General features: G+C 52.1%; 1 protein-coding gene across 2 annotated transcripts in view; it reads right to left on the bottom strand.

The window, feature by feature from the left end:
* Positions 1 to 2,162: 2,162 nt before the first annotated feature.
* MECP2 (methyl-CpG binding protein 2) overlaps positions 2,163 to 27,330 on the bottom strand; it is a 53,213-nt gene continuing 28,045 nt past the window's right edge. The window contains exons 1-3 of one of the 2 annotated variants that reach the window (XM_060137232.1): positions 4,668 to 4,723; positions 3,325 to 3,379; positions 2,163 to 3,215 (exon numbers count right to left, since the gene is read on the bottom strand). In XM_060137232.1, coding sequence (XP_059993215.1) covers positions 2,296 to 3,087 — 792 coding nt within the window. In that variant the 5' untranslated portion in view covers positions 3,088 to 3,215; positions 3,325 to 3,379; positions 4,668 to 4,723 and the 3' untranslated portion in view covers positions 2,163 to 2,295. Of the gene's footprint in view, positions 3,380 to 4,667; positions 5,019 to 27,330 lie in introns of those variants that run through there. The other variant, XM_060137231.1, reaches the window with a different exon arrangement.

Below are 27,330 nucleotides of genomic sequence, written 5' to 3'. Positions count from 1 at the left end.
TGGAACTGTCAACTATGGGTCCTGATCACTAAGGACTGGCAAGGAAGTGCTAGACGGTTTCTAAGATGTTTCACTCCTTCATGGTTACACCGCAGTGAGGAAGCCAGGGGACAGTAACTGAAATACACGAGACAACACGCACTTGACAGTTCATGGCAGCAGCTCACATGGGACGTGCTTGTGGGTGTTTCTGGAAGCATAAGACTGCTGTCTCGTTTGCTACTTTGATAAGGTACTTCTCAGTTGGACAGATTTAGATAAGAGACATCTCTGTAAACACAGAAAAGGATATACCAATATGATGAAGATATGCAGTTAGATAAGGACTTCCTGAACAGAGGGTGAAAGCACGGGATCCTGAATTGAAACTGGTCAATGAATACCCCAAAACAAGCCCAAGCCTCTACGCGCCCACGCCACAGCCCTGGTGCACACGTGGAGATGCGTGAGGTACGAGCGCACCCCGTCTCCCGCAAGCAGAGGCCACACGGGGCCCGCAGAAAAGAACCTGTGCTCTGAGGAGCAGCAGTGGGGCGTCTGCACTTGCTCTGCCTGCCGCCCCGCCCGACCACCCCGCCCCTAGCCGGTCCGGCAGAGGCCAAGGTCAGGGCTGGGCCACTCAATGACACTGGCAGGCCACAGTGGGTCTCTGTGCTGCCCTTGGCTTCGAAATCCATATCCGGTCCAACTTCTCCCTCCCCCACTTCTGCTGAGTGGGAAGGTTGAGAAGGCCTGGGATCCGGGGTCTGACCAGGGAAGGGGACTCCTAGGAGAGCAAGACCTTGCCACTCCCTTGCCCCTCGGAGGCCGAGGCACACTAGGGCCAGGTGGATTTAGCAGAGCCTGGGGCTTCCTCAGGACTCAGAATGGGTGGGAGGGGGGCTGGGGCTGACGGCAGGAAGGCCAAGGGGGGTGAGTTCTGGGGCCCTGAGCTGACAGCGTCGGCTCAGGGTACAGTTGGGCACTGCGGCTGCCTGGAACAGAAGGGATGAGGGTGGGGGGAGGGGAAGAAATGAAAGGATGAAATGGAAGAAGGCAGAAATTGAAGGAGAGAAGAGAAACCAATCAGGAAGTCCTTATAAATTGCAGCAAACACTTAGAGTTTCGGAGCTTCGTGGGAACCCTATGTGCTGAGCCCACTTTAAAACAAGCGCAGGTATATACAGATCCAGGTAGTTGTCAACACCGTCACGTCTGGTGGCTTGAGGGACAAAGTGTCACCAATTCAAGCCAGTTTGCTCTCAGAGCGTGTTTGTTTTGAAGTGGGAACATGAAGACTCAATAGTGCAAATAGTTCTAAGCTGTCCCTAGAGGAGTTAGAATTGGAAAGTTTTGGAAGAACATTTCCCCCTCCTTCCCCCTGGCCCCTGCCCCCTGCCCCATCTACTAAGGCTCTAACTACCAGTCACAACTGCTCTGAGCGACTAGGAATCCCTTCCGCCTGGCCTGCTGCGCTCGGCGGTCTGGAGCCTGGGCCTGCCTGCCTGGGCCTTGTCCTGCGGCCTTGGCGGCCTCTCTCTAGCGCCACCCGCGGGAGGCCAGCCCTGGGCCATCGTCTCCTCTGGCTAAGGCCAGTCTACACCCAGCGGCTCAAAGGATGACTCCTTCCTAGCCAGGCCAGAACTGGGGCGAACAGGTGCTACTTCCCCGTCCTGTGAAATGTCCTTGTCGATTTTGGATTGGGGCCGGCGTGGGGCCAGGTTTGTGCCACCACAGGTAGGATCACACGGGCTATAGCCACTGGCCATCCGCATCTTCTCTAAAGGATCCACCTGCCTCTCTTGCCTCACACCTCCTTGTCCCGACGTGGGTGGGAGTGGGCGAGGCGGGGGAGCTGGAGGCCGGGCAGGGTGGGGGAAGGAGAGCTGAGACTGGGGCGCCAACGGCACCAAAACCAGGAGTGTCCTCTCAAGTGCTCTCTGCCCCTAACGACCACGTGGGGGGGCTGGGTGGGAGGGAGGTGCAGGCGCACCCTAAGAAGCCTGGGCAACAGCTTGTCTGGTCAGTAGTATCTGCAGCAAGCCTTGTTGAAGGAGCCTAGTTTAGAAAAGTGCAAAGCTACTTCTGGCCCTGGTTAGGTCTTCAACCTGACTGTGCTTGTCGGTAAGAAAAACATCCCCAATGCTCCAACTACTCCCACCCTGAAGCCACGAAACTCTAAGTTTACTGAAAGAAAAAAAAATATTTTTTATTTCAGTTAATCGGGAAGCTTTGTCAGAGCCCTACCCATAAGGAGAAGAGACAACAGCTGCCTTTATTCTTGTTGGTTTGCTTTGCAATCCGCTCTGTGTAAAGTCAGCTAACTCTCTCGGTCACGGGCGTCCGGCTGTCCACAGGCTCCTCTCTGTTTGGCCTTGGCATGGAGGATGAGACAATGTCTTTGCGCTCTCCCTCCCCTCGGTGTTTGTACTTTTCTGTGGCCGCGGCGGCGGTCGTGAGCGCGGGCTGAGTCTTAGCTGGCTCCTTGGGGCAGCCGTCGCTCTCCAGCGAGCCTGCTCTCGGCATCTTCTCCTCTTTGCAGACGCTGCTGCTCAAGTCCTGGGGCTCGGGGGGGCTGGCGGGGGCCTCGGAGCTCTGGGGCTCCGGCGGGGGCGGGGGCGGGGGCGGGAGCAGCGGCGCGGGTGCCTTCGGGGGCTCCACGTGGTGGTGGTGGTGGTGGTGCTCCTTCTTGGGGGGCGAGGAGGCGCTGCCGCTGCGCCCCTTGGGGCTGCTCTCCTTGCTTTTCCGCCCGGGGCTCTTGCAGGTCTTCAGTCCCTTCCCGCTCTTCTCGCCAAGGGTGGACACCAGCAGGGGCTTCACCACCTCCTTCACCTCGATGCTCACCGTCTCCCGGGTCTTGCGCTTCTTGATGGGCAGCACGGTCTCCTGCACAGACCGGATGGAAGACTCCTTCACGGCTTTCTTCTTGGCCTCGGCGGCGGCAGCCGCCACCACACTGCCCGGCTTTCGGCCCCGTTTCTTGGGAATGGCCTGGGGGTCAGCCTCAGCTTTTCGCTTCCGGCCGGGGCGTTTGATAACCATGACTTGGGCCGACGTGGTGGCCCCACCCGCTTCGGCCTTGCTGCCCGGCGAAGCTTGGAAAGGCATCTTGACGAGCAGCTTCCCGGGACTTTTCTCCAGGACCCTTTTCACCTGCACGCCCTCTGATGCTGCTGCCTTGGGTCTCGTGGTGCCGCTCCCTTTGGGGCGTCCCCGGCCTCTGCCAGTTCCTGGAGCTTTGGGAGATTTGGGCTTCTTAGGTGGTTTCTGCTCTCGCCGGGAGGGGCTCCCTCTCCCAGTTACCGTGAAGTCAAAATCATTAGGGTCCAGGGAGGTGTCGCCTACCTTTTCGAAGTATGCAATCAGCTCCACTTTAGAGCGAAAGGCTTTTCCCTGGGGACTGTGGGAACAAACGGAGAGACACAAAGAATAATCAGAAGCTTCCACAGCCATGTCAGAGATGGGGCAGAGGAGAAGGTGGTGGCAAACCCTCTGACAGGAGACATTCTGCAACTGGCATGCCCGACGATACAGCTGAACAAGAGTCACATTTAAGAAAAGCTGAGATGAGCTAAAACTAGGGAGCTGCGGCCTCGGTTACACAGGAAGCAATCGGGTTGCCCAACGGCCGTGGGCGCCCGCGAGGCCTGCTCTGGTGCCAGACGGCTTGGTGCTGACTGGATGCCCACGAGCAGCTGCCTGCCACCAAGCTCCTCTGGCCCCCAAAGGGGTCTGGCCTGGGGACCCTGTCTAGCTGTCAGGCTAACTCGGGTACGCTGCTTAGCCTCTTTTGGAATCGGTTTCCTCATCCGTCAGTAGGATAACGCTTTGCTCACCCTTTTCTGAGTTGCTGGAATTAAATGAGGCTGTCTGAAAGCAGCCTTTGAAAACTGCTAACCTTTCTGGAACCATCTAAGGGGAAGAACTGAAATGCACGCATTCACACTTGTCCTCTGAAGCTCTGGCTTCGAAGTTACTCTGTTTCAACAGGTAACACCCGACGACCAGCCCACAGCTGGACAAAGGCCCAAGGGACAGTGGGAAAGGCACACGGAGCCCATCTGGGTCTCTCCCCAGAGGCCCTATCAGAGAGCCCATCTGTCCCAACATGATTCACAGAGCAGACTGAGCCCTATGAACTCCTGTTTCTTTGGGTTCATGACGCAATGTCAGAGAAGTACTGTCCCAGAAAGAAGAGGTTAACAGGTTCTGAGGAGGGCCCCTCAGCTGGGAGATGGCAGCGAGCCCAGGGAGCTCCCTTGCATCCCCAGCCCAGGCCAGTGTGCACGGCAGGACCTTGCGTCCTCACTGCTTCCCAGGCGGCCTCTCCTGGTGCCCTCACTGAGGCCCTGGGTAGGCCCTACTGCTATTCCAGCTCCAGATGAGGCCTTGACGGCAGGTGCGGAAAGCCACACTCTGCTACCCCCGGCACATCTCATTCAGGGCAGTGACCTACGTACGCGGTCATTCCAAGCATACCTGGTCGCGCCCGCAAGCAGTGGTCACTACTGAAGCCCCTGACCCGAGGTGGGGTTATGCACACACATTTTCCTGATCAAGGAGCAGCAAAGAGCTACCACTCCAAGGGGTCCCCATCAGTTTTTTAGCACCGGTCCCTGACCCCCCCCCCCCCCCCCCGCCCACCCGGCCCTCCCCGCTCTGTAGAAACAGGAGTCACCCTTACTTACTTGATCAAATACACATCATACTTCCCAGCGGAGCGGCCAGATTTCCTTTGCTTAAGCTTTCGGGTCCAACCTTCAGGCAGAGTGGGGTCATCGTACATGGGTCCCCGGTCGCGAATGATGGAGCGCCGCTGTTTGGGGGAGGCCGAAGCTTCCGGCACGGCTGGGGCCGAGCCCGACCCTTCCGAGGTCTCTGCTTTACCTGCCTCTGCCGGCTCAGCAGAGCGGTGGGCCGCTGGCTGCAGGGGCTCATGCTTGCCCTCTTTGTCTTCTTTCTTATCCTTCTTCACCTTTTTAAACTTCAAAGGTTTATCCTTCAGGCCCTGGAGATCCTGTTCTTCTGACTTTTCTTCCCTGAAGTATTAAACGAGTATGTAAGTATCACGGAGAACACACTGGTTTGCAGAAACAGTGAGCAACAGCAGGCCCCGGGCGCCCCAGCGTGGGCAGGGCCCTGAGAGAGGGGCTGCCCTGCCAGTGCTCGCCCAGATCCAGATGCCCTTCCCCTGCACACATCATTTTAGAGCCCTTGGGCTGCTGACGGCGATGGCCCACCGCACCCTACCTGCGCCGTGGCCTGAGTCCCACTCCTAGCATGCCTGCACTGAGAAGGTGACTTCTCAGTGTTACGAGCTGTGCCCGAGGGCCTCCGTGTATGACGGATGACAAGAGGCCCTCCTCGACTGCCGGAGAGGGACCTACCCACCAAAATGGAGGGGGGCTCCTCGTCACGAAGGACTGGCTTGGCTGTTACTACAGCTTCTGTGTTTTGGGTTTTCTCAAACGTGTGCTCAGTAAAAACAGCACAGTACAACTTGCTGACGGGAACAGTCCAACAGTGCCCCTTGGGCGGTGGCGCAGAGCACAGCGCTGTGGAAAAACACGCAGATTCGGAGCCAGCCAACCTGAGCTCAAATGCTGACTTTGCCATTTTCAAACGCCACCTGAGCAAGTGAGCTCAGCATCCCGTGCCTCGGTCTCCTCATCTCAACAATGGGTCAACACCCCAGAGGGAGAAGAGTCACAAAGGCGTTGTATAAACACTGGCGGATGTGGGTAACCAGACACTGATGCCCAGGGTTCTGGCATGAGAAGAGGAGCAATCCCAGGTCGGGGAGCCTTTATCACCAGACGCTCCTGACGACACAGGGCCTTGGCCTTGGCCGATGGGATGGAAGAGCAGAGAGAACGGAAAGGTGCAGAAGAACACGCTCCTCATTCCAGGGCGGGCACCTCCTCATTCCTTCATGCCAACAGAACAGCTCCTTCCCTATGCTTCCGTCCCACCCGGTAGGGTCCCCTCCTCGTGTACTTCGGCAATGGTCACTGTGAGGCCCCGGGATCAGGGTCTGGCCATGATGCGCTCATGGCCAGGCCAAGAGGGCAAGAACACTACCCGGGCCAGGGAGGCTTGAAAGAAGAATCGTGGGCTCGGAATCAGGCACCTGAGAAGCCCGCAGTTAGCAGCTCATCTCATCCGGGAAAAGAGCCAGACTCCTCTGTCCTTCAGATCTCAGTCCCACAGCTGCCTGGGCCCACGCGGCTCACGTCGGCCCACCCCAAGTGACTTCCCTTCTTGGCCAAACCGCGGAGACCGCAACAAAGGCACCACGGCGTGCCCTGGCAACCAGACTCCAATGACGTGGCTAAGTCACCAGTGGTGAGTTCGCACCAGGAACACTCAGGTCAGGCATATGGGGAGACAGGGTGTGGGGAGGGCGCGCCCCGACCTCCTCCCTATCCTGGCTCCGCCTCCAGAAGTTTAGGGCCCCGAGTGTGAGCTCTAGCACACAGCTGACTTTCTAATTCTCCAGGCTTAGCTCCTTGATGGGAGATGAGGAAGAGCCATGGGCAGCTCCATGCAGCGCGCAGCCCACTGTCACCACGGGAACCTGGGCAGTCCCGAGCCCGAGAAAAACACTGCACCGATGGCAAAGGCTGGCTTCTTGAGAGCCCTCATCTGCACTCCCCTGATAATTTAACTATGGTGAAGTCAAGCACAAACCACACGCCCCAGGAATGCCTCTTAGGTACAAGCAAGGGTGCCGATGCCATCTAGGGCCAGCCCTTCTAGAAACCTACCCTGAAGAGACACCCACAGAAATGCAAAACAACAGATGCCCGATGTTACTGGCGACAACATTCTTTTCATCAGCTCAAGACTGTGGCCAAGCCAGACGGCCGCCGCCAGAGACCTGCTGGGCAGACGCCGACGTGCGCACCACGGAGAGCCGGGCGGCCCGAACCATGAGTGAGGGACCCCCAGGACCTCCTGTGAGGGGAACACCGTACACTGTAGGCAGCCCTCTGGGGGAGAAAAGAAGGGGACTTTAGGAAGCAGATGGCAAAAACGAAGGGAATCAGTCCTGGCACGGGGTAAGCAGGACCAAGGTGAGGACAGGAGTGAGGCAAGACCTCGCCGGGTGTGTCAAACCAGAATTTCAATTTCTGAATCATGTAAAAGTTTACATAACCAAAACCAAAATGAAAACAAAAGGGAACAGAAGGGAACATGCCTAGCATCCACGGAGGGGAACCAGGCTAGCCTGGGGAAAAGTGGGGGCTCCAGTTCTGGGGTGGCCTGTGGGGTGGAAAGGCAGGGCAGCGCACAGGGGTGGCAGAAGGGTCAAAAGGACGTGGGTTGAAAGGGCTCCTCTGTTGGGCTACGCAGTGACCAGGTGACTGTCCAAAAGAATGAACTGATTAGAATATAGTTAAGAAAAAACCCACTTGGTGATGTTGGGGGAAGTAGAGAAAGACATAAAGGAAGTGAGGGTCCAATGGGCTTATGGGGGAAGAAGGTTCCAGGCAGCAGAGAGGCCTCGAGGGGGCACGTGGGGCTGTGTCGGGTTTTATTCTGAGTGTGATGGGATCCCTTTGGCTACTATGTGGAGAATGGCCTGCCAGGGACCTAAGTGGGCAGCAGGGAGCCTGTGGGAGGCCTCTTGGGGCGCTCTGGGCATGTGATCCAGGGCAAGGAGGGCAAGGACTGGGGACGTGACCAGGAGGTGGAGCAACAGAGCTGGCCGGTGTGGGGACGAGGGCCGGGGATGAGCTAAGGGCCATGGCCAAAGCCTGCGAGGATGGTGATGCCACCAACCGAGGATGACAAAGCCTGGGCCAGCAGCAGGGGGGAGCTACAGCCACACCCGCGTCGAGAAGCTGAAGGAGCAGCTAACACAGCACCGTAACCAGCTACACTTCAACATAAACAAACCAAAAGAAGCTCAAGGAGGGGAGAACATAGTTCTTTGGCTATAAAGTGGGGAGGCCCCTGTGCCCGGACTCTGACTTAGCCTAAATGAACTGTTTGGATTTTTAGAATTTTTTATTGTGATATAACAGACATAACTTAAAATTTACCTTTTCAACTGTTTCTAAGTATACAATAAATGAAGTTTCAATAGCACCAAACATGAGAATAAAAAGGCCTTTAACTCTGTGATTATTCTAGCTCTTTTAGATTGAAATTACTTGGGACTTCCCTGGTGGCGCAGTGGTTAAGAATCCGCCTGCCAATGCAGGGGACACGGGTTCGAGCCCTGGTCCGGGAAGATCCCACATACCGCAGAGCTACTGAGCCCGTGCGCCACAACTACTGAGCCTGCGCTCTAGAGCCTGCATGCCACAACTACTGAGCCCGCGTGCACAGAGCCTGTGCTCCGCAACAAGAGAAGCCCCCACTCGCCGCAACTAGAGAAAGCCCACACCCAGCAACGAAAACCCAATGCAGACAAAAGAAAAAAAAATTGAAATTACTTGAAGCAACTGTGAGAATATGGTGATTTTCAATTCTGTGCATTGAGGAGCACAGAGGTGTTTGGTACTTTATTTTCTGACTGCTACTTCTCTGCTTAAAAACAAATAAAAGCCCACGAAGAAGTCTGGAAGCCATTCTGCTGGGTGTGGAGTGGAGGCAAAAATGATGGAAAACAGGTAATCCAAATGAGTTTACCCTCGGCCCAGCCACCTGCTCAGTGCCAGGGTAACCTGAGGAAGGGGGCCAGGCTGGGGTACTAGGCGAGTACTCAAGGCCCCCCACCAGGAGGATTATAGGGTTTGCTGAAACACACTTTTTCAAAGAAACCAAACAGGGACTTCCCTGGTGGTCCAGTGGCTAAGACTCTGCGCTCCCAATGCATGGGACTAGGGTTCGATCCCTGGTCAGCGAACTAAAATCCCACATGCAAGCCGCAACTAAAAGATCCTGCATGCCGCAACTAAAGATCCCGCATGCTGCAACTAAAAAGATCCCACACACCACAACTAAAAAGCCTGCGTGACACAATGAAGATCCCATGTGCTGCAACTAAGACCTGGCTCAGCCAAATAAATAAATAAATATTAAAAAACAAAGAAGAAACCAAACAGCCCTCCAGACCGTGTATCTCTGCATGCATGTGCGCACACACACACACCTGCTGAGAGGACCGTGAGAACTGAGCACCTAGTTCTTAAGTTCACACATTTTAGAGTTGGGGGTATGCACCTGTTCAACTCTTCAGTGTTATAGGTGAAAAGAAAAGCAAGTACAACCAGACAAGGGAACCTGCCTGAGGTCATGCCTGAGCTGACGTGTGTTCATCGACTGCCCTTGCCCTGAGCCAGCCTCTGCTAAGGGCTGGGAGGCCAGGGTAGAACCAGCATCATTCTCTGGTCTTCTAGAGCTCCCAATTTCGGGGGCGGGGGTGAGGGAGGCAACAAAGAAAGAGCATCCTCTCCTCTGTTCCAGGCACGGAGAAAGCCCAGACACAGCTGGGTGTTTAGGGCTGAGGAGGAGTGCTTATCCCAGTCCCAGGCCAACAAGGAGTGCTCGGGGCAGGCTAGACCAGGTGGGCCCGGGCCGGCACTATCAATAGCCCTATCCTGTCACCACTGTGACGCCCCTCCCTGGAGGGAGAAGCGAATCAGGATAAGCATTCTGTGTATGCATTCTGTGTATGCATTCTGGGCCAGCCCTCGCTCTCGTCTTCCGATAGGCCTTCCCTGCTCCACGCACAGTGCATTTTGAATACGCCACCCCGCCGCTCAACCCCCCAGACAGCGTGCATCTTCCTTCCTGTCGTCTCCCTGCTCGGTGCACAGGAGCAGCGCTTAATTCTGCCAAGGGATGATCACAACGCACATGTTATGCTACCTCCGCTTCCTCTGACGGCCCCATTCCCCTGCCCATCAGCTTCAAGTAGCACGGGCTAGTTTAGCACGCAAAGCAGTAGGCTTGAGTCAGTGAGTACATGATGACTTTGGACGCCTGGGCCCCGGTGGGTCGGGGTTGGCAGGAGATGACGCCGGAGTGGTCACCAAGGGCCCAGAAAGGCAGATGGTGACGTCTACAGTGATGGAGAGGGAGGGGTCACGGAGGACAGTCACGCTGGGACGACAGGTCCCAGGCTTCCACAGATCAGCTCCCAGCAATGAGGCGGACGGGTCTGCAGAGACTCCTCTTGCTGAAACTACTAAAAATGCCGGACCGAACATCTTCTAGAAGATATTACAGAGGACAGTGTTTAAAACGTCTTACCTGTACTCACAAGCTGGCCAGAAAGTAAGGAATATGCAGGCTAAAGAGGCAGGGAAGGAAGGGAGGGGTCCTGTTGACGGAGGAGGCCGGCAGAAGAGCCAGGGAGAAGGAAGAGGCCACGAGGAAACGCCTGGGAGAGTCCAAAGAGAGGGGCATCCTACACGTTGGCGGGCCTGGACTCTTCAAAATGGGCTGCGGCGTGAGGAGCAAAAGGAGACTGAAGAGACAGGACAACGAGGAGCGACTGGCTCCCTGGTCTGAAGGCGCTACAACGGCACCAGCGGGGGGTTTGGGCAACGTGAATATGGTCGCACGTGAGCTTGATGCTGAAGCCCCCGAGTGCACGAACTGCCCCGGATGAATGCTCTGAGGAGAGCCATCCTTCAGGGCTCAGGAGCGCGATGGAGCGACTGCCAGCGGCGGCAGGGGCAACGTGTCCACAAAGGGGCAGACGACAGCAACATAACCGGAAACTGCTGCTGGACAGGAATACTTAAGAGCCGTTTCGGTCAAGCTTCCTAACAATTAAAGAGAACGCCTTCACGTTACATGAATACATTAAGAGAAAAGGCTGAAAACCTCGCAGAAGTGCCTTCTTGTAGTGGCTCAAAGAACTGCAATGTTTTCAACAGCGTTATGCTCTGTATGGTGAAGCCGTGAGTGTGAATGAAGGTGTTGAGGTACTTCCTCGTGTTAAAAAAAAAAAAAAAAAATCACTGCCAAAGGCAGCCTTGCCTAGGACCTGACTTCTAATACCGATGGAACAACTAATCTGTGCACTGTGTGGGGGAAATGCAGGTATCACATTGAAGCAGAAGGCCTTCACAAATCTTAAATATCTACGAAGACTGAGAGAAGGCTCTTGTGTGAAAAAAACATCATTTGGTAATTTTGCTGCTAAAACGAAAACATGAGATCAAATCCTTCCTTTGATCTAGCAAAGGAAAATGAGAGTTGCCGGAATCTTGATTTCAGGCCAAATCATTGTATCCCGAGGGGTCTGATAGCACTCTTTTGACCCGAGGCTCCTGTGCATTCCAGCGGTGCAATCAGCCAACAGCTGACATGTGCAGCTGACCAGACAACTGCAGCTGAGGTGTGACTACTCAATCTCCAAGGCTTCCATATTGAAAAAGAAAAGAAAGGCCACAAAGCCAGGTGAAAGCCACAGCTAAAAGGTGTTCTTCACTTGAATCTGAATCCTGCCCCCTCCAGAGTGAGCTCTAGGAAACCTCCAGAGCACCAGCAATATCCTGACCTTTCCCAATTTCAGTCATGTTTGCATCAGGCCAATCTCAGGAGATGGAGTGTCTCAGCACCTTTCATTCCCAGTCATCCACCCCATGGAGCTACGTAAGGAGCCCAAGTACCACAACAAAGCCACGAACCGTAAGGACAGGGTGGCGGCCACTTCCCCAGGTCAATGGTCAGGAACCAGAGGAGAGACATGGCCTCCTGGCAGTGGCTGCTTCCATCCTCCAGTATGAGCTGCAGAATCGCAGAATCAAGGGGGCTTCTCTGCACGAATCAATAAACGTAGCAGCGCTTTGAGACGCCAGCTTTGGCCCCTTTAAAGATCTGAGAGAAATCAAACTGGCACTGGAAGAGGGTCTCAGTGGTCTCTGGGGAGCAAAAAAGGGGATGGGGTTCAGCTCAAAGGCTTCAATGGTGGAACCTGAAGTTTAGCGGACCCGCTCTGAATTCAGTGTATTTTTTAACACCCCAGTTTTTAGAAGATGCAAGAAACTGTCTATGTTTTGAAAAGCTAAATAAAACACAGTTCTTGCCACCCAAAGGTAGAACCCTCCCCGAATGAAGGCAATGAGCACCACACGGTAAGTCTCACCTTGAAAGCGTGAGTCTACCACACACGGGAGAGAAGGAAGTTTGAAAAAACACTGCCACCGTGGAGAACAGTCAGGCAGTTCCTCAAAAAGTTAAACGTGGAGCTCCCATGTGACCCAGCGATTCCCCTCCTAGGTATGGACCCCAGAGAGTTGAAAACAGGGACTCGAACAGATACTTGGACGCTGATGTTCGTAACAGCACAGTTCACAGTAGCCAAAAGGTAGAACCAACCAACCCAAGTGTCCAGGTACACATAAATGCAGAAACAAAATGTGGTCTGGGGCTTCCCTGGTGGAGCAGTGGTTAAGAATCCGCCTGCAAATGCAGGGGACACAGGTTCAAGCCCTGGTCCGGGATGATCCCACATGCCGCGGAGCAACTAAGCCCTTGCACCACAACTACTGAGCCTGTGCTCTACAGCCTGTGAGCCGCAACTACTGAGCCCGCGCGCCTCGAGCCTGTGCTCCGCAACAAGAGAAGCCACTGCAACGAGAAGCCCACGCACCGCAACAAAGAGTAGCCCCCGCTCGCCACAGCTAGAGAAAGCCTGCACTCAGCAACAAAGATCCAACGCAGCCAAAAATAAATAAAAATAAATTTATTTTAAAAATGTGGTTCATTCATATAATGGAATGTTATTCAGCTTTAAAAAAGAAGGAAACTGGGGAATTCCCTGGCGGTCCAGTGGTTAGGACTCCATGTTCTCACTGCCAAGGGCCCAGGTTCGATCCCTGGGCCTCGGGGAACTTAAGAGCCCACAAGTCCCGTGGTGGGGCCAAAAAAAAAAGAAGGAAACTCTGACACCTGCTATAGCATGGATGGACCTTGAATTGAAGACGTTATGCTAAGCGAAGTAAGCCACACACAGAAAGACAAACACTGTATGACTTCATTTATATGAAATGTCCAGAACAGGCAAATCCAGAGATTGAAAGTAGATTATTCATTGCCAGGGTCCGGGGGTAGTGGGTAATAGGGAACGACTCCTAATGGGTACAGGATTTTTTTGGGGGGGGGGGCGGGGGGTGTAATGAAAATGTTCTGGAACTAGATAGAGGTGATGGTTGCACAACATTATGAGTGTACTAAATGCCAGTGTACACTTTAATGGGTGAATTTCACAGTATGTGAATTATATCTCAATTTTTATAAGAACCCACTAAAATGACAGCTGACTTCACCCATTACCCTAAATCATAAAGGCAGGTTTTACAACGCTCAGGCAAGTAGCTCTGCTGTCCATGTGAGAGAAATTGGCGAATGTGGGGACCTACGGTGACACACGCTAGACTGGACCACGCTGACCTGAATGCCATCTCTGAAACCCAGGACACGGTAACCACGACGGTCAGAAAGGAATCTAGTCCAAGAAGTTTAATGACTAGGCATTTAGCCAAGTTGAAGGTTGTTGGCTAAATATTCTGAGGGTGTTTGATCTTTCTTTTTATTGTGGTAAAATGCATGACATAAAATTTACCATTAGCAGTACTTACTACATTCACAATGTTGTACAGCCATCACCACTATCTAGTTCCAGAACATTTTGTCACCCCCCCGGAGGAAATCTTATACCCACTAAGCAGGTACTTCCCCAGCCCCCCTTACTCCCAAGCCCCTGGCAACCACTAATCTCTTTTCTGTCTCTATGGATCTGCCTGTTTGGACCTTTCATATAAATGGAATCATATAACATATGGCTTTTTGTGATAGGCTCCTTTCACTCAGCATAATGTTTTCAAGGTTCTTCCACACTGTAGCATGTATCAGAACTTCTTCCCTTTCTATGGCTGAATAACATTCCACTGTATAGACACACCACACTTTTTGTTTATCCATTCATCTGTTGATGGACATCTGGGTTGCTTCTACTTTTTAGCTGCTGTGAATATTTGAGTACAAGTTTTTTGCACGGGTGTATGTTTTCAATTCTCTTGGGTCTATACCTAGAGTGGAATCACTGGGTCACACGGGTACTCCATGCTTGACTTTTTGAGGAAGCTCCAGACTGTTTTCCACGTGGCTTCCTTTGGGGTGATGAAAATGTTCTGGAACTAGACAGGAGTAAAGTAAGGTGGCAGAAACTGCTTCCACTCTGGAATGCCTAGCAAGGAGGGGCAAGCTTTGAACAGAAGTCATCATGACAAGGACACGGGGAGCGGGGTGGAGGTGTTTCATGTCACCTACTCAGTCATTCGGTAGCTGACAATCTAGGTAGTGGGCCCGAGCTGTGCTGGGGCCAAGGCTGCTCCGGTAACAAGACACACTTTCTACCTGCATCCGTTTCTTCTCTTTCTCCTGGTACAAACCGTCTTCTAAAGCATACGGTCAATAATGAAATCATAGCGATTTTGCTGAGTGCTGTGAAAGGGGAGAGAGCAGGAGCCGGGGGAGCGCTCCGGAAGGCGATGCGGGGCCGCTGTGGGTGGGGGAAGGATCGAGCCCGGCGTGAGAAGCTGGTACAGTCGTGGAGCATGACTAAAGCCAAGCTGGGTGGCTTCACCACCAACTGTCCCCATGCAGGCCACTGCAGAGGGGGCTGGCCAAATGAGTTAAGAATGGGAGAAAACCAAGAAGCCAGTCGTTATGACTGACATTTTTGTGATTTCATCTCTTCCCCTGGACAGCCTGTGTCGTGAGCATTTGCTCCCCGGCCTCCACATCTAGCTACGTCTCTTCCATCGTGTCTCCTCCACGCCGCAGGGTGCTCACGGCAACCCTCCTCACAAACGGGGCAAAGCTGGCCTCCGGTGCCCTCATGACAAATATCCAGCTTTCAGGTCCCCACAGCCAGTCTGCACAGGCGCTCAGGTCACGCCTGCCTCTTTGGTCCCCAGCAATAGATTCCCACAGCTCCTTCCTGCTGCAGTTTTCTGTCATTACTGTTTTCCTCTCACTTGAGGTGATGCCCTTGTTTTCATTGCTGTGCCTCTCACTAGTGTACGTCACCCCGCAGCTGCATGCCTGACAGACTTGCTTCCCGATGATGACATAGGAGCCACTGAAATGACCAACAATAGAAAAAAGGGGAAATGTGTCTGTCAGAGCTGGCAAACAAGAGGGTGCCACCAGTGGCTGAGGCACCGTGAGAGATGCCAAGGAGGGACCTGCCAGGGGGGTCGGTGGTGACAGGATGCCCCCCCACCAACAGAGGCCGAGGAAATCTTCAAGGTCACAACGGTGGGACCCAGAAGCCAGGCTGGCTGAAGTGCGGTTTGCTGGTGGCAGACGGAAGGGCCTAGAGGCCGACACGGCAAGGCCAGCAACAGGCTGAGGGGTTTCCCTGGGCACTGCTGGGAGCAGGCAGGGCCAGAGAAGGGCAGTGGGCAGCAGTGGGCAAGCAGTAGGGACTAATCTCTATCCCGTAAACAACTCTGGGGACCGGCTAAAAAGTAACTAACATGGGGCTTCCCTGGTGGCGCAGTGATTGAGAGTCCGCCTGCCGATGCAGGGGACACGGGTTCGTGCCCCGGTCCGGGAGGATCCCACATGCCGCGGAGCGGCTGGGCCCGTGAGCCATGGCCACTGAGCCTGCGCGTCCGGAGCCTGTGCTCCGCAACGGGAGAGGCCACAGCAGTGAGAGGCCCGCGTACCGCAAAAAAAAAAAAAAGTAACTAACATGCCTGGTGACAAGACAAATATCAACCAGTCAGCGGCTTCCCTGTGTACAAATACTAACTGGGCAGAAAATACAATGGGAACATGACTACCAGCTCTCCAGCGGAGACTGACCTAGAATCAGTGCCTGTGAACAACCAGAGAAAAACACGGAGGGGTGGCAAGGCCGTGACGTGCTTCTTGTGACCACTGCATCCTCCCGCCACACAACAGCATCAATTCCACACGGATTAGACGGTTAGGTTCAAACGGTGGGTTACAACGTCCCACAGAACTCCTCTCTCCCAATGCCTAATAAAAGGAGAAACACACAGACGTGGGGAGGAGGAGTGTGAAGGACAGAATTCAGCAAACGAAGGAAAGGGACATAAAATCGAACGCAGTACATTTCGAAACCTGGCAGCCGAAGAAAGGATTCCAGAGAACAAAGCAGCAGCAAGACTGAGCTCCTGCCCCACCCCTGGAAACCGTGCTGGGGAGCCCACAACACCCCGAAACCTCTCCTCACTGAGCTGGAAAGAAGCAACTGGGTAGGAGTCTGTAACTTTTTCCTTTTAGGCCCAGGAACTACAGAAGCTGCAACCGGGAGGTGCAGGAGAAACAGGTAAAGCACCCAGCGAGCCAGGCCAGGGGACCACTGGGAACCTGGGGTGGCCCCTTCCCATATCCCTTATAGGAATGGCATACGTGTCCTTCAAGCGGCTAGACTGAACCCTGGCGTAAGACAATTAACACAATTCCTAGGCTAGAGAGAAGACTCCAGATGCTGCCGAAGAGTCCCCCTGACTGCAGCTCCCCCACGTGTACAGCTTGTCTCTGCCCACAAGAGAACGAGCTCATGACAGCCCAGAGGGGAAAGCAGTGAGAGAGGATGCCAGAAGACGGGGAAGAGAGAGCCAGAACCCCCCTGCTGCACCAAAGCAAACAGAACGACTGGATGGAGCCGTCTAAGCCTGAGCCAAGTTGACAAGAAACAACATGGTAACTCTAGAAACATGGCCAAAAGCGACAAAATAAAAGTGAGGCGGATGGCTCAGGAAAGGCAAAATCCCACCAAGAAGAGAATACACAAAAGGAAGAGAAGGAAATTCCTCACAACTTTATAAGAACATGTTCTCAATAACAGTTCAAAGATGAGAAGATAAAACACAGTAAGATGAAAGGGCAAATTCCCAACCTAGGGAAATAAACTGCAGACCAAAACACATCATTACGGAACTAATAAATACATTTAAAAACAGCCAGAAACAGAATATACGTAGCTGAAAATCAAACCAGACAAACAGTGTATGCAGATGAAAAAGATAAAAGCTAAAGCAATCAGGGTGTAGCTAATAGCACTGGAAGAGAGACAAAGACAACCCAACATAAGGATAATTCGTGTCCCTGTAGTAGGGAACCCAAAATGGCACATAGATGCCATCAAAGATATATTATAAGAGGACTAATCTGAAACGAAGTGAGCTGCATCTGCAGCCTGAAAGAACACACCATGTTCCCAGGAAAATGTGATAAACAAACAAACAAACACCACTCACCAGCGAGAGGGACTGTGGTTAACCTCCTCAATTTCAAGGATAAAGAATTCTTCAAGCGCCCCAAGGGATCATGTAAAGAGGGGCCCAGGCGTTAAGGACTAAGGACCAGCAAGAGCCAAGGACCCGACCCCAGGAACAGTCTGGCACGTTCCAGGAAAAGCAAGAATGGCGGGCTGGAGCCAGGTGAGCAAGGCGCAGAAAATGAGCTCAAAGTGAGGCAGGCCTGGCTACATAATATGCAGGGCCCAGTATAAAATGAAATTGCAGGGCCTCTTACTCAAAAATGGAGAATTGTGACATGGCCGCAGTAGAACAGTAAACCAAGTGTGGCTCTTCTAAGCCCTGGGCATTATACAGGCTGCATGTCCAGGAAGCCGGCCCTGCTTCCAGGAAATAGACTTTCGATTTTATTTTGTGAGGGATGAGAGGCCCTCAGAGGGTTTTTCTCAGGGGAGTGACAAGATCAGATGAAGAGTCTGAAAAAGTTCACTCTTAATGGAAAATACAGTGTGAGGCAGGGACGAGGGGGCAGGCAGACGCAAGGTGCTACAGGGTGGGCTCACGGTTTGGGGTACTGAACATTTATTAGGGATTGACACTCGTGAACGGAAGGGAGAGGAAGCAGATCTGGGCAGGGGATGAAGCTGAATTGCAATGCAGGCTCAAGAAAGCTCCAGGCCACCTTGGGCAGTGATGGCAGGGCAGTGGTTTTATACTCCCTGCCTCATCCAGCCACCTGGGCACTGCCCTGGAATTGGTGTGACCGAGTGAGGAAGTGCTCACAGCTAAGGCCAAGGCCAAGCCCAAAGGAGCCAGCAGCTGGAGGCTGCCTGCGGACTGCACTTCTGGCTGGGGATCCACACAGTGGCCTCCTTGCCTGCTGTGTGGGGCTACTGCAGAGTCTAAGCAGACGATGCGGTGGCTGCTCTAGGTGCCATCAGTGGAGGGCATGTGTGTGCTGGGGGCAGGGGGAGCGCAGGAGATCAAGGACTCTGACTTCCGTATTTTACGTTTTCGATGTTGAGGCATTTCGTCTTCTACAGGTCTAGGCTGGAGACAGAGATCTGGTAGTCACTGGTGCAGAGGTCTGAAGAGCCAGGTGAACAAGTGAGGGCACCTCAGATGTTTGTGTGTGGACAACTTTCCTCCTGTTATCTGGAGTTGTGACAAGGAGAAAGAGTCAGCAAAGGAGACAGACAAAGAGGAGTGAGGTATTAGAAAGACGATCAGGTGTATCTGTCCAGATTATTGGTGGCAAGCAACAGAGACCAACTCTAGCTGATTTACACAGACAAGGACTTGATTAAACAGCTACTGGAAGATGGAAGGTGGTGGTGATGTCTGCACAGTATAAATATACTTCATACCATGGAACTGTACACTTAAAAACGGTTGAAATGGTAAATTTTTTCATGTGTATTTTACCCCAATAACAAAAACTGGGGGGAATCAAAGGCTATTAGGTGGCCAGAGGGTTGGAGAAACAGGTTTGAATCTCGTTAGCCAAGAACAATATTCCAAACCCTGCTGCCAGCACTGCCTCTGCCACCCTGCAGGGGGCAGCAGTGGCCGCCAACACAGCAGCCACTGCGGGAGCTGGCCCTGCTCCCTTGGAGAGGGTGGGTCTGATGTGAGAGCCCGAGGCGCAGAGCCATACCCCCTTGGAGGGCTGAGGCCATTTTCTTCCGTAAAGGGCCAGATAGTAAGCGTTTTTTCCTGCTCTGTAGGCCTCACCGTCTCTGTCACACTCACTCAACTTGCCAGTGAAGCGGGAAGGTAGCTTCAGGCAATGCATAAAGGAAGGAGTGGGGTTGGACTGCAATAAAACTTTATTTACAAAAACAGGCAGTGGGCCAGACTTGGCCTTGGCATGTAGTTTACCATCCACTGTACCAGCTGAAAGGGAAATTATGAAAAGAAGCGTATGGCATTTTCAGCGACTACAGTCAGAGGTCACCTGGTCTCTCAGCAAACTCATAGGATGGGGTAAGAGTTCCCTCAAACAAAGAAGGGGGCTCAGATGTGAAAGTGGCCAAAGAAAATAAAACCGACTAAGCCAGTGATGCTGCTAAGCCAGAGAGGCTGCTGGTGGGGGTCCCCGAAGAGACACAGCAAGGGGATTCCAGGAGGGAACAAGCCTGTCAAGAGGAGGAATCACCACTGGCCTGGGTAACACAAACATCCATTAGGGCCGGAGCAAAGTGGGAGGTGAGGAGGTGGGAATACTGAGTAGCCAAGTCTTGAAAAGCTTGGCCAAAGAGGGAACAGAGAACTGGGCAGGAGCTGAGGAGGGAGCACTTGGTAAAGATGGGAAATTCGAAAACACGTTTGTATAGTGATGGGTGTGATTCACGAGAGGAGGGAAAATTGACAGATTCCTGGGGAGCTAGGAAAACAGGAAGTCTCTATCACCAGTGGAGCTGTCTGTTAAGAGCTCCAGGGGTGGAGCAGTTTCCAGTGATGACAAAGTCCAGGCTGTGACCTTGGCAGTAGGTGGCTGAGGTCACTGGAACAGAGGTGATCAAAAGTTGGGGGCCAAGCACTAGGAGGGCCCTCTATGTGCATGCTTAAGCCACCTGTGGGATGGAATGGTCAGGAACAGAGAGACAAAGACTGTGGGCCTGGCACCAAGTCCCCAGTGGAGGGGGGCTGTCCAGGGTGGCAAGCAAGCTCATGACGGGGAGTTGAGGGGCCTGCGCATCACAGCGTGCTTTTAATCAGAGCGTAGATCATGAACACGGAGGACGCGCTCCTGCTCGGGGTGTGTGGGCTGGGACAGTCAACAGGCCGCCCTCTGGTTGTGAGGTACCTGTAGGGAGCCAGAGCTCAAGAGGAGAGGTCTGACCCAGATGGGGCCTGGGGGCCTAGGAAGGACTCTCTGCAGGAAGGGATACCCGAGGCGAGTCAAGAACCAGGAGGAGGGGGAAATGCAGCATGGGGACCCGGACAAAGGCCAGGAGTATGAGCTCAGTCCTACGTGGCTGAGGGGCACAAGGATGAGAAAAGGAGTGGTAGCGGAAGAGTCGAGAGTCGTGTGAGGGGCCTTGATGCCACTGGAGGACAGGGGCCCCACTCTCACGTTTAAAGCAGGAGAGTGAGATCTGACACTAGGGAGGCTGTGGGTTGCGTGGCAGGGAGAAACGTGGAGGAGAGCTGGAAGGCTTGAATCAGGCCGGTGGCGGGAGGAGGGCAAGAGACCGGAAGGGCTGGTGACACTCGGGTTCCCAGCCTGCGGGACCGCTGCTGCTATCTACCATGACAGAAACCAGAGGACATGGGCTTTGGCTGTTTAGCCTTCTGACCTATCCACCTTCTTTGGGGGGGGGGGGTCTGGAGGGTGGTAGGGCAGGCAGTGGGTTGAGGAGAATGGGAGGAAGAAAAAGGGCAAAGCCTTTTACGTGCCTTGCATGGTAAAACCTGACTAGTGCGAGCCTTTCTCTCACAGAAGTGAAAACAAGTTCTAGTTCCTTCATACTCCTTTCCAGTGCTCTCTGTCGCCACCTAATGGGATGTCAGCTGAAACCCCAAGATTCACCTGTGGGGGACGGGACAGCACCCGGGTGGAGAAGAACCTACTTGGCTAACTTTAGATCTCTGAAAACACCTCTAGGGTCCACGAGACCCCCTTCTGGAAAATTAGAGCTTCCTGGAGCTAACAGAGACAGGTGTGTGTTGGTAACACCTAATTCAACTTCAGATCATTTTCCACAGACGAGCTTTGACTTGGCTTCTGTGCACTCCCAGGATGCACGATCAAGTCGAGGTGGCTGAGAGAACCACAGCCATGAAACAAACGGTCCCTTGATGGGACAAAAATTCCAGGGCACTTGAACCTAGCTGAGCTGTTTCTGGTTCTAGTGTTTCACGTGCCACCTGTAGGTTGAGGCGGACTTACTTTGTAAATCTGAGAATGCATTAAAGTCTTCTACTGAAATGTCTTAGCTTGGGGGGTAATTTACAAAGAGCCACACCCCTCGCTGCTAACTGCCTTCCTCCCAGACCTCTGACGGACCTACAAATGTCACTCACCGAACAAGAAGAGTAACGAGTGCCACACCAGAGATGCCAAGGGGAGGCTGTGGTGGGCAAGCAGAGGCAGTCACCGCCCTCAGTGGCTTCACCCTAGCAGGGGGCACATGCGGCAACAGACAACTTCATCATCATGTGGGAATACTGGGAGAGAAGGCCGCAAAGCCCAGTGTAGCGGGAGGGGATGAAGAGACAAGGGCCAAAGGACATGACCTGGTTTAACTCCCCTTTCTGTCAGTGAAGAGCTGCAAGAAGGAAATCAATATTTTCAGATGCCACGGAGAGGCTACTAAGATAAATGCTGAGTCTGGTAAGTTCTCACCTGCAGAGCATGGGTAAGGACCAGCCTGCCTTGTGTGGGCTGCTGCAGATTCCATGAGTGGATCCTGATCAGGCAGGCAGACAGCAGCTGGTCCGGAAGCACCGCACGAGTGAGTGAGTGAGTGAGTGTGTGGGGGGCGGTGGGGGGAGCGGAAGGACTGAGTGGAGAGGTGATCCCAGGAGCTGATCAACGGCGATGTGAGATCACAAACATAAACTCCTCTTTTGGAGAGCTTGGCACAGAGAAGATACGAAGCATCCAGAGGTAAGGGGTAGGGAGTCAACAGAAGGCCAAGACAGAAGATACACTGAATTTGTGATGGAATCTAAGTTAGCTTTAAAAGGATGTTCACTGTTTTTCTTAACATGGGTGTCTTAGCTCGGGCTGCCATAACGAAATAGAACAGACTGAGTAGCTTAAACAACAGAAATTTATTCCTCACAGTTCTGGACGCCGGAAGTCCAAGGTCAAGGTGCCAGCAGATTCCTTGGTGAGGGCCCTCTTCCTGGCTTGCAGACGGCTGCTTTCTCACTGTGTCCTCATATGGCACATGGCAGGGAGTGAGATCTTTGGTGTCTCTTCTTATAAAGACACTGATCCCATTGGGCTCCAGCCTCAAGACCTCATCTAATCCTAATTACCTCCCAAAGGCCCCATCTCCAAACATCCTCACATTTGGGGTTAGGGCATCAACATATGAATTTGCGGGGGGCGGGTGGGGAGACAAACAAACACTTTAGTCCGTAACAATGGGGATGCTTATGTTCTACTGTGAAATGGTAAATGAAAAAGCAGGGTATGGTACTACATATACTGCATGACAACAATTAAAACTCATTCCAAGAGATGGCAGTACAACAGTTTGAATGTATTTAGGGCCACTGAAGTGTACACTTAAAAATGGTTAAGATGGTAAATTTTATGTTATGTGTATCTTACCATGATTAAAAAAACAACTCAATCCAGGAGAAGGCAAGAAAGGAGAAAAAAAATAAAGAACAGAAAATGTGGAAAAAATAGAATGCACAAAATAAAATGGTACAGACAAATCTAAATGCATCAGCAATTAAATAGATGTTAACAGATATGACAGAATGGATTTTTTTAAATCCAGCTATTTGCCATTTTCAAGAGCTACATCTAACCCATAAAGACACAGAACGGAGGAAAATTAAAAGTGGCAGCGCTGACCAAAAACACAGGTGCTGCAGCACCATCACTATCAGATGAAGCAACATTCAAGGCAAAAGCACGACTAATTACAAAGAGGATCACTTCATGATGCTAAAGGGTTCGATCCACCAGGAAGACAAAACGGTTTCTAAAACTGAAAACCTGGCCTCAAAATAAATAATAAAGCCAAAATTAACAAAGCCCCTGGAGAAACTGGAGTTTGTGACACATGTTCCCCAGTAGCGAGGAACTCAAGTCGAGAGAACAACAGTAGGAAGAGAGGACGCTTTCATAATCCCAGGGATGAGATGAAGGAGACGAGCTTCTTCTGGCTCCTGCGCCCCACCGACAGCCCATGCTCATCTGGGTGGTCCCGCACTGCTCCACAAGCTGTGAAGCGGATGCCCCACAGACCACAGTCTTGGAGCATGGTGCCATTTAGCTAGGATCTTATTTTTTATTTATTATTATTATTTTTTGCGGTACGCGGGCCTCTCACTGTTGTGGCCTCTCCCGTTGCGGAGCACAGGCTCCGGACACGCAGGCTCAGTGGCCACGGCTCACGGGCCCAGCCGCTCCGCGGCATGTGGGATCCTCCCGGACCGGGGCACGAACCCGCGTCCCCTGCATCGGCAAGCGGACTCTCAACCACTGCGCCACCAGGGAAACCCTAGCTAGGACCTTATTTTTAAAAATAGTAACTAGGAAAAAAAACCCCACAAAGCCATGTACTTGGAAATTTAAAAAACACATTTCTAAATAATTTGTGGGTCAAAGAGGAATCACAGAGGAAATTAAAAAAAAACCCTTTGAGCTGACTTTAAGTGGAGATGCGACACATTGAAACTTGCTCGATGAGCAGAAATCGTTTGAGGATCAGCTTTAAATGCTTATGTTTGAAAAGAAGGTTGAAAACCAATGAGCTAAGTTTAGAATGTAAGAAGTGAGAAAAAGAAAACCAGAGAATGTACTCCAAGAAAGTAGAAGATATAATAATAAAGATAAAATTTTACATAACTTAATGAACTGGAAAGCAGACATACAGTAATACAGGACAATAATGCCCACAAGTTCACTCTCTGAAAGACTAATAAAACCCAAACAATTTTTACCAAGACAGGGAAAAAAGGGAGAAGGAAAAAGTAACAGCACTAGAATGAAAAAGGAGATAAATACGGACGTTGCAAAGGTTTATAAAAAGGTAAGCATGGCTTCTTGCTAGTAAACTTAGTAACACAGATGAAATGGACAAAAATATACCTTAGCCACACTGACCTGAGCAGGTGTAGGGAAATAAAAATAGGTTTCGAAGTGCGTGTATGTGCACAGAACACCTCAAAGACACATACAAGCCCCTGGAGGCATCTGTTCCCTGCAGAGGGGCCCGGGTGGCAGCAAGGACACTGAGAGACCAAGCATCACTCTAGAGCTCACACTTCCTGAGTTGTGAACCATGTGCATGGGCCACCTGCTCAATAGCGGATCCAAACGCACCCAGAGACGAGGAAAGGCCTCACCTGACGGTGCGTGTAGGCCAGCCCAGAACATGGGGCTCGAACTACGCCGCAGGAGCCAATCTCAACATTCGCTGGCACTAGGTCTTTTCTTTCTATTTGTCCTTTTAATCTTTACAAATTTGGTAGGTCAAAATGCCATATTCTTTGTTTCCATGTGTGTCTCTTTGATTATCACTGAGGCAGAACTCTTTCCCTATCTTCATTGGCCACCTGTATCTCTTCTTTATGAATTTCCTGTTCATATTCTTTGTTCATTAGTGGTGACTGGTAGTAAGTTAGCAGTAAGAACTGCTGCATTCAAGTCTAGAATAAAAAGGAAATTTAAAAATCTGCCCCAGTGCACTCACAACAATCACTGTTCCCACTGCCCAGTGGCAGGCATTAACCCTAGGATGATTCGCTGGGTGGTGATCTGCAGCTTAACTATTTTCTCCAAACACTTCAGACTCGCCCAGATCCCAAGAAATTGCACCGCAGCATTCCTCCTTTCAGCAAACAACCTCTGGTTGTCAAGCACCACTGTGCTCTGCTGGAGGCCAGGGCCTGCCGAGAGCGCTGCTCCGAGTGGGCCCCAGGAGCACTCCCTGTCCCTTCTCATCCCCTGCCCAGCGGGGGCCTTTGAGCTGCTAACAGTACTCCTAGGTTGCTAACCCACTGCCCAGGTGATATACCGTCCACCAAAAACCTCAGGCTAGGATATGTTCCCAATACTTTCACTATCATCGCTTTACATACAATCTCACTGAATGCTCAGCAACACACAAAAGCAACATTTAAATGAAGGCAACACTGAGGCTCAAGGGGGAAAAAGTGACCTGAAAGCTAGTAGGTGAACAAGCCGGGATTTAATCCTAAAGGAACCTGGCTCAAAAAGCCTATGTTCATCCACTCTACTCAAGATAAAACTGCGAAAGCAAGGTCCTGGCTGCAAGCAACAGAAAACAACTCTAGCTGACCCCAGTCACAAAGGAGTTCCGCAGCAGCATGTGTAAATGAAGAGAAGACTAGAAAACTAAGCCCAGAAAAGCAGCTGCATGACTGAAAACGCAGCCAAGGTTGCACTGAAGGGGCCGTGTGCTTAGGACACCCACCCTGGGCAGCACCACCAGCAACTTCAGACATGAGCCACTGACACTGCCTTCCTGCTGCATGTGCCACTACCATGACTTATCTCTCACTGTCTTTCAAGAGCCAAAGTCGGGGAATTCCCTGGCGGTCCAGTGGTTAGGACTACAGGCTTTCATTGCCGAGGGCCCGAGTTCAATTCCCGGTCATGGAACTAAGATCCCCCCAAAAAAAAAAAAAAAAAAAAAAAAGGAGTCAAAGTCCCTGAAGGGAGAATGGGTTTGGCCAAGCCTGGGTCTCATGGCCGCCCCCTAGCTTCTGGAGACCAAGGGGCAGGAACATCGGTCCCCCATGGCAGGCACTACCAGCTGCCCCCCAACACCCAGGTCCTCTGTCTGCCTTCCTAACAGAACCTTGCGCTCAGCACACCTCCCGCCCACTGGCTCTGCACGTGCTCACACATCTGGCTTCACTGATGGGACTGAGGAGGAAGAGACTTTAAAAGGCCTCTGTGGGTCTGCTCACTCCTCTTGGGCTCCTGACATCTGCCTAAGAAGAGACCATCTCTGACAGTTGCTTCTCCCTCCTGGGTCCTGGAACGACAGGCTTGAGAACAGATCTGAATCCCACCTTGCAGCTGACCCAGACCCATGAGTAAGAAATAAATGATCGCTATTGTAGCTGCTGTTTGTTCCTCAGAAAAAAAAAAAATGATGGACACGGAGACGGAAATGGAAATTACTGAATGGGACTGGAGGGTGTGCCAACAAGTGCCCTTTTCCCCTTCCCCCGTGCCCTCCTTCTCTCTCCCTGGAAAGCAAGATGCAACAGCTAGAGCTGCAACTGCCATCTTGGGACCACACGCAGCCTTGAGGATGGAAGTCACCTGCTCAGGGTGATGGGGGAAAAAGACTGAGGGGCCCTGGATCCCAGATACTTACAGCCATGGACAGCCTGCCCCCAGACGTCAGGGCACACAAGAGGACACCACAAGCCTCCAACCCCATCTTTAGGCTTTCTTAAGTAGAAGCTAGGATCCACCTGCTTCAAACCCAAGATCCACAGAGTAGGGGATTCTTTTAACACGAAAAGGTATCAAGGTACTTAGAAGTCAAAAAAAAATATTCATGATAAACCATATGTGAAGTTTACTTGATACACAGCTTTTTTCACCAAGTTACCACAATCACTATAACTGAAGCTACTGAAAAACGACATAAATTCTGAGCTTCTTTCTTTCTATTTCTGTTGGCTAAAAATGCAGCCTTTGAATTGTGTATAAGTGAATTCAAGAGACAAAAATAAATCCAGATAATTCAGAATGTACTGAGGACCACACATATGCCTTCTATGTGATAAACTCTCAGAATTATTTATTCAAAGAAAACTCATTGCAAAAATATAAAAAGCTTACAGGTAAAACAATTAATGACACAACATACCACCTCCTACAACACCAGATTCCTTTTCTTTCCTTCATAGTAGTGGGTGTCATAACCCAACCAGAACAAAAACAAAACAGCGTTTGATTGAATTGCTGAGACTGAGAAAGTTCAATTAGCCAGAGCCACCAGGCAGGGAAAGGAGTGGCCCAAGCCCGCGGAGTGCACCGGGAAACCAGGTCCAGGTAGCGGGCACATGCACACACGTGTGCCCAGAGGCTGCATGGTGAGCCAGAAACGCTGCCCCTTATGGCTTCCAGGAGACCCGGAGGGACACCATCGGTTGCTCATGCCAGGCGCTGTACTATGCAGGGGAAGGCCCCAAGGACTCATGTGGGGTCTCTGCTCCAGAAGCTCATGACCCACTGGGGAAAAGCAACATGCCAGAAACGGTTGTCCCTCCTGGCTACGGGGCCTGCACCAGATGTCTGTAGGGGTCGCTAAGGGCCCAAGGGAGTAGTGGTCAGGCCCCCAGGCCCAGGAGCTGGGGTGGGCAGTAAACACCTCTTCAAAGGCCATTCTCATGAGTACTTTAAGCTGCACGTCTGTTGGCAAAACACAAATACTGTTACACAAATACAAAGCCACAGATGGCA

Source organism: Lagenorhynchus albirostris, chromosome X, assembly GCF_949774975.1.
Source record: "Lagenorhynchus albirostris chromosome X, mLagAlb1.1, whole genome shotgun sequence".
Taxonomy (NCBI): Eukaryota; Metazoa; Chordata; class Mammalia; order Artiodactyla; family Delphinidae; genus Lagenorhynchus; species Lagenorhynchus albirostris.
Note: the sequence above shows the minus strand (reverse complement) of the source record. Positions and strands in the feature narration are given on the sequence as shown.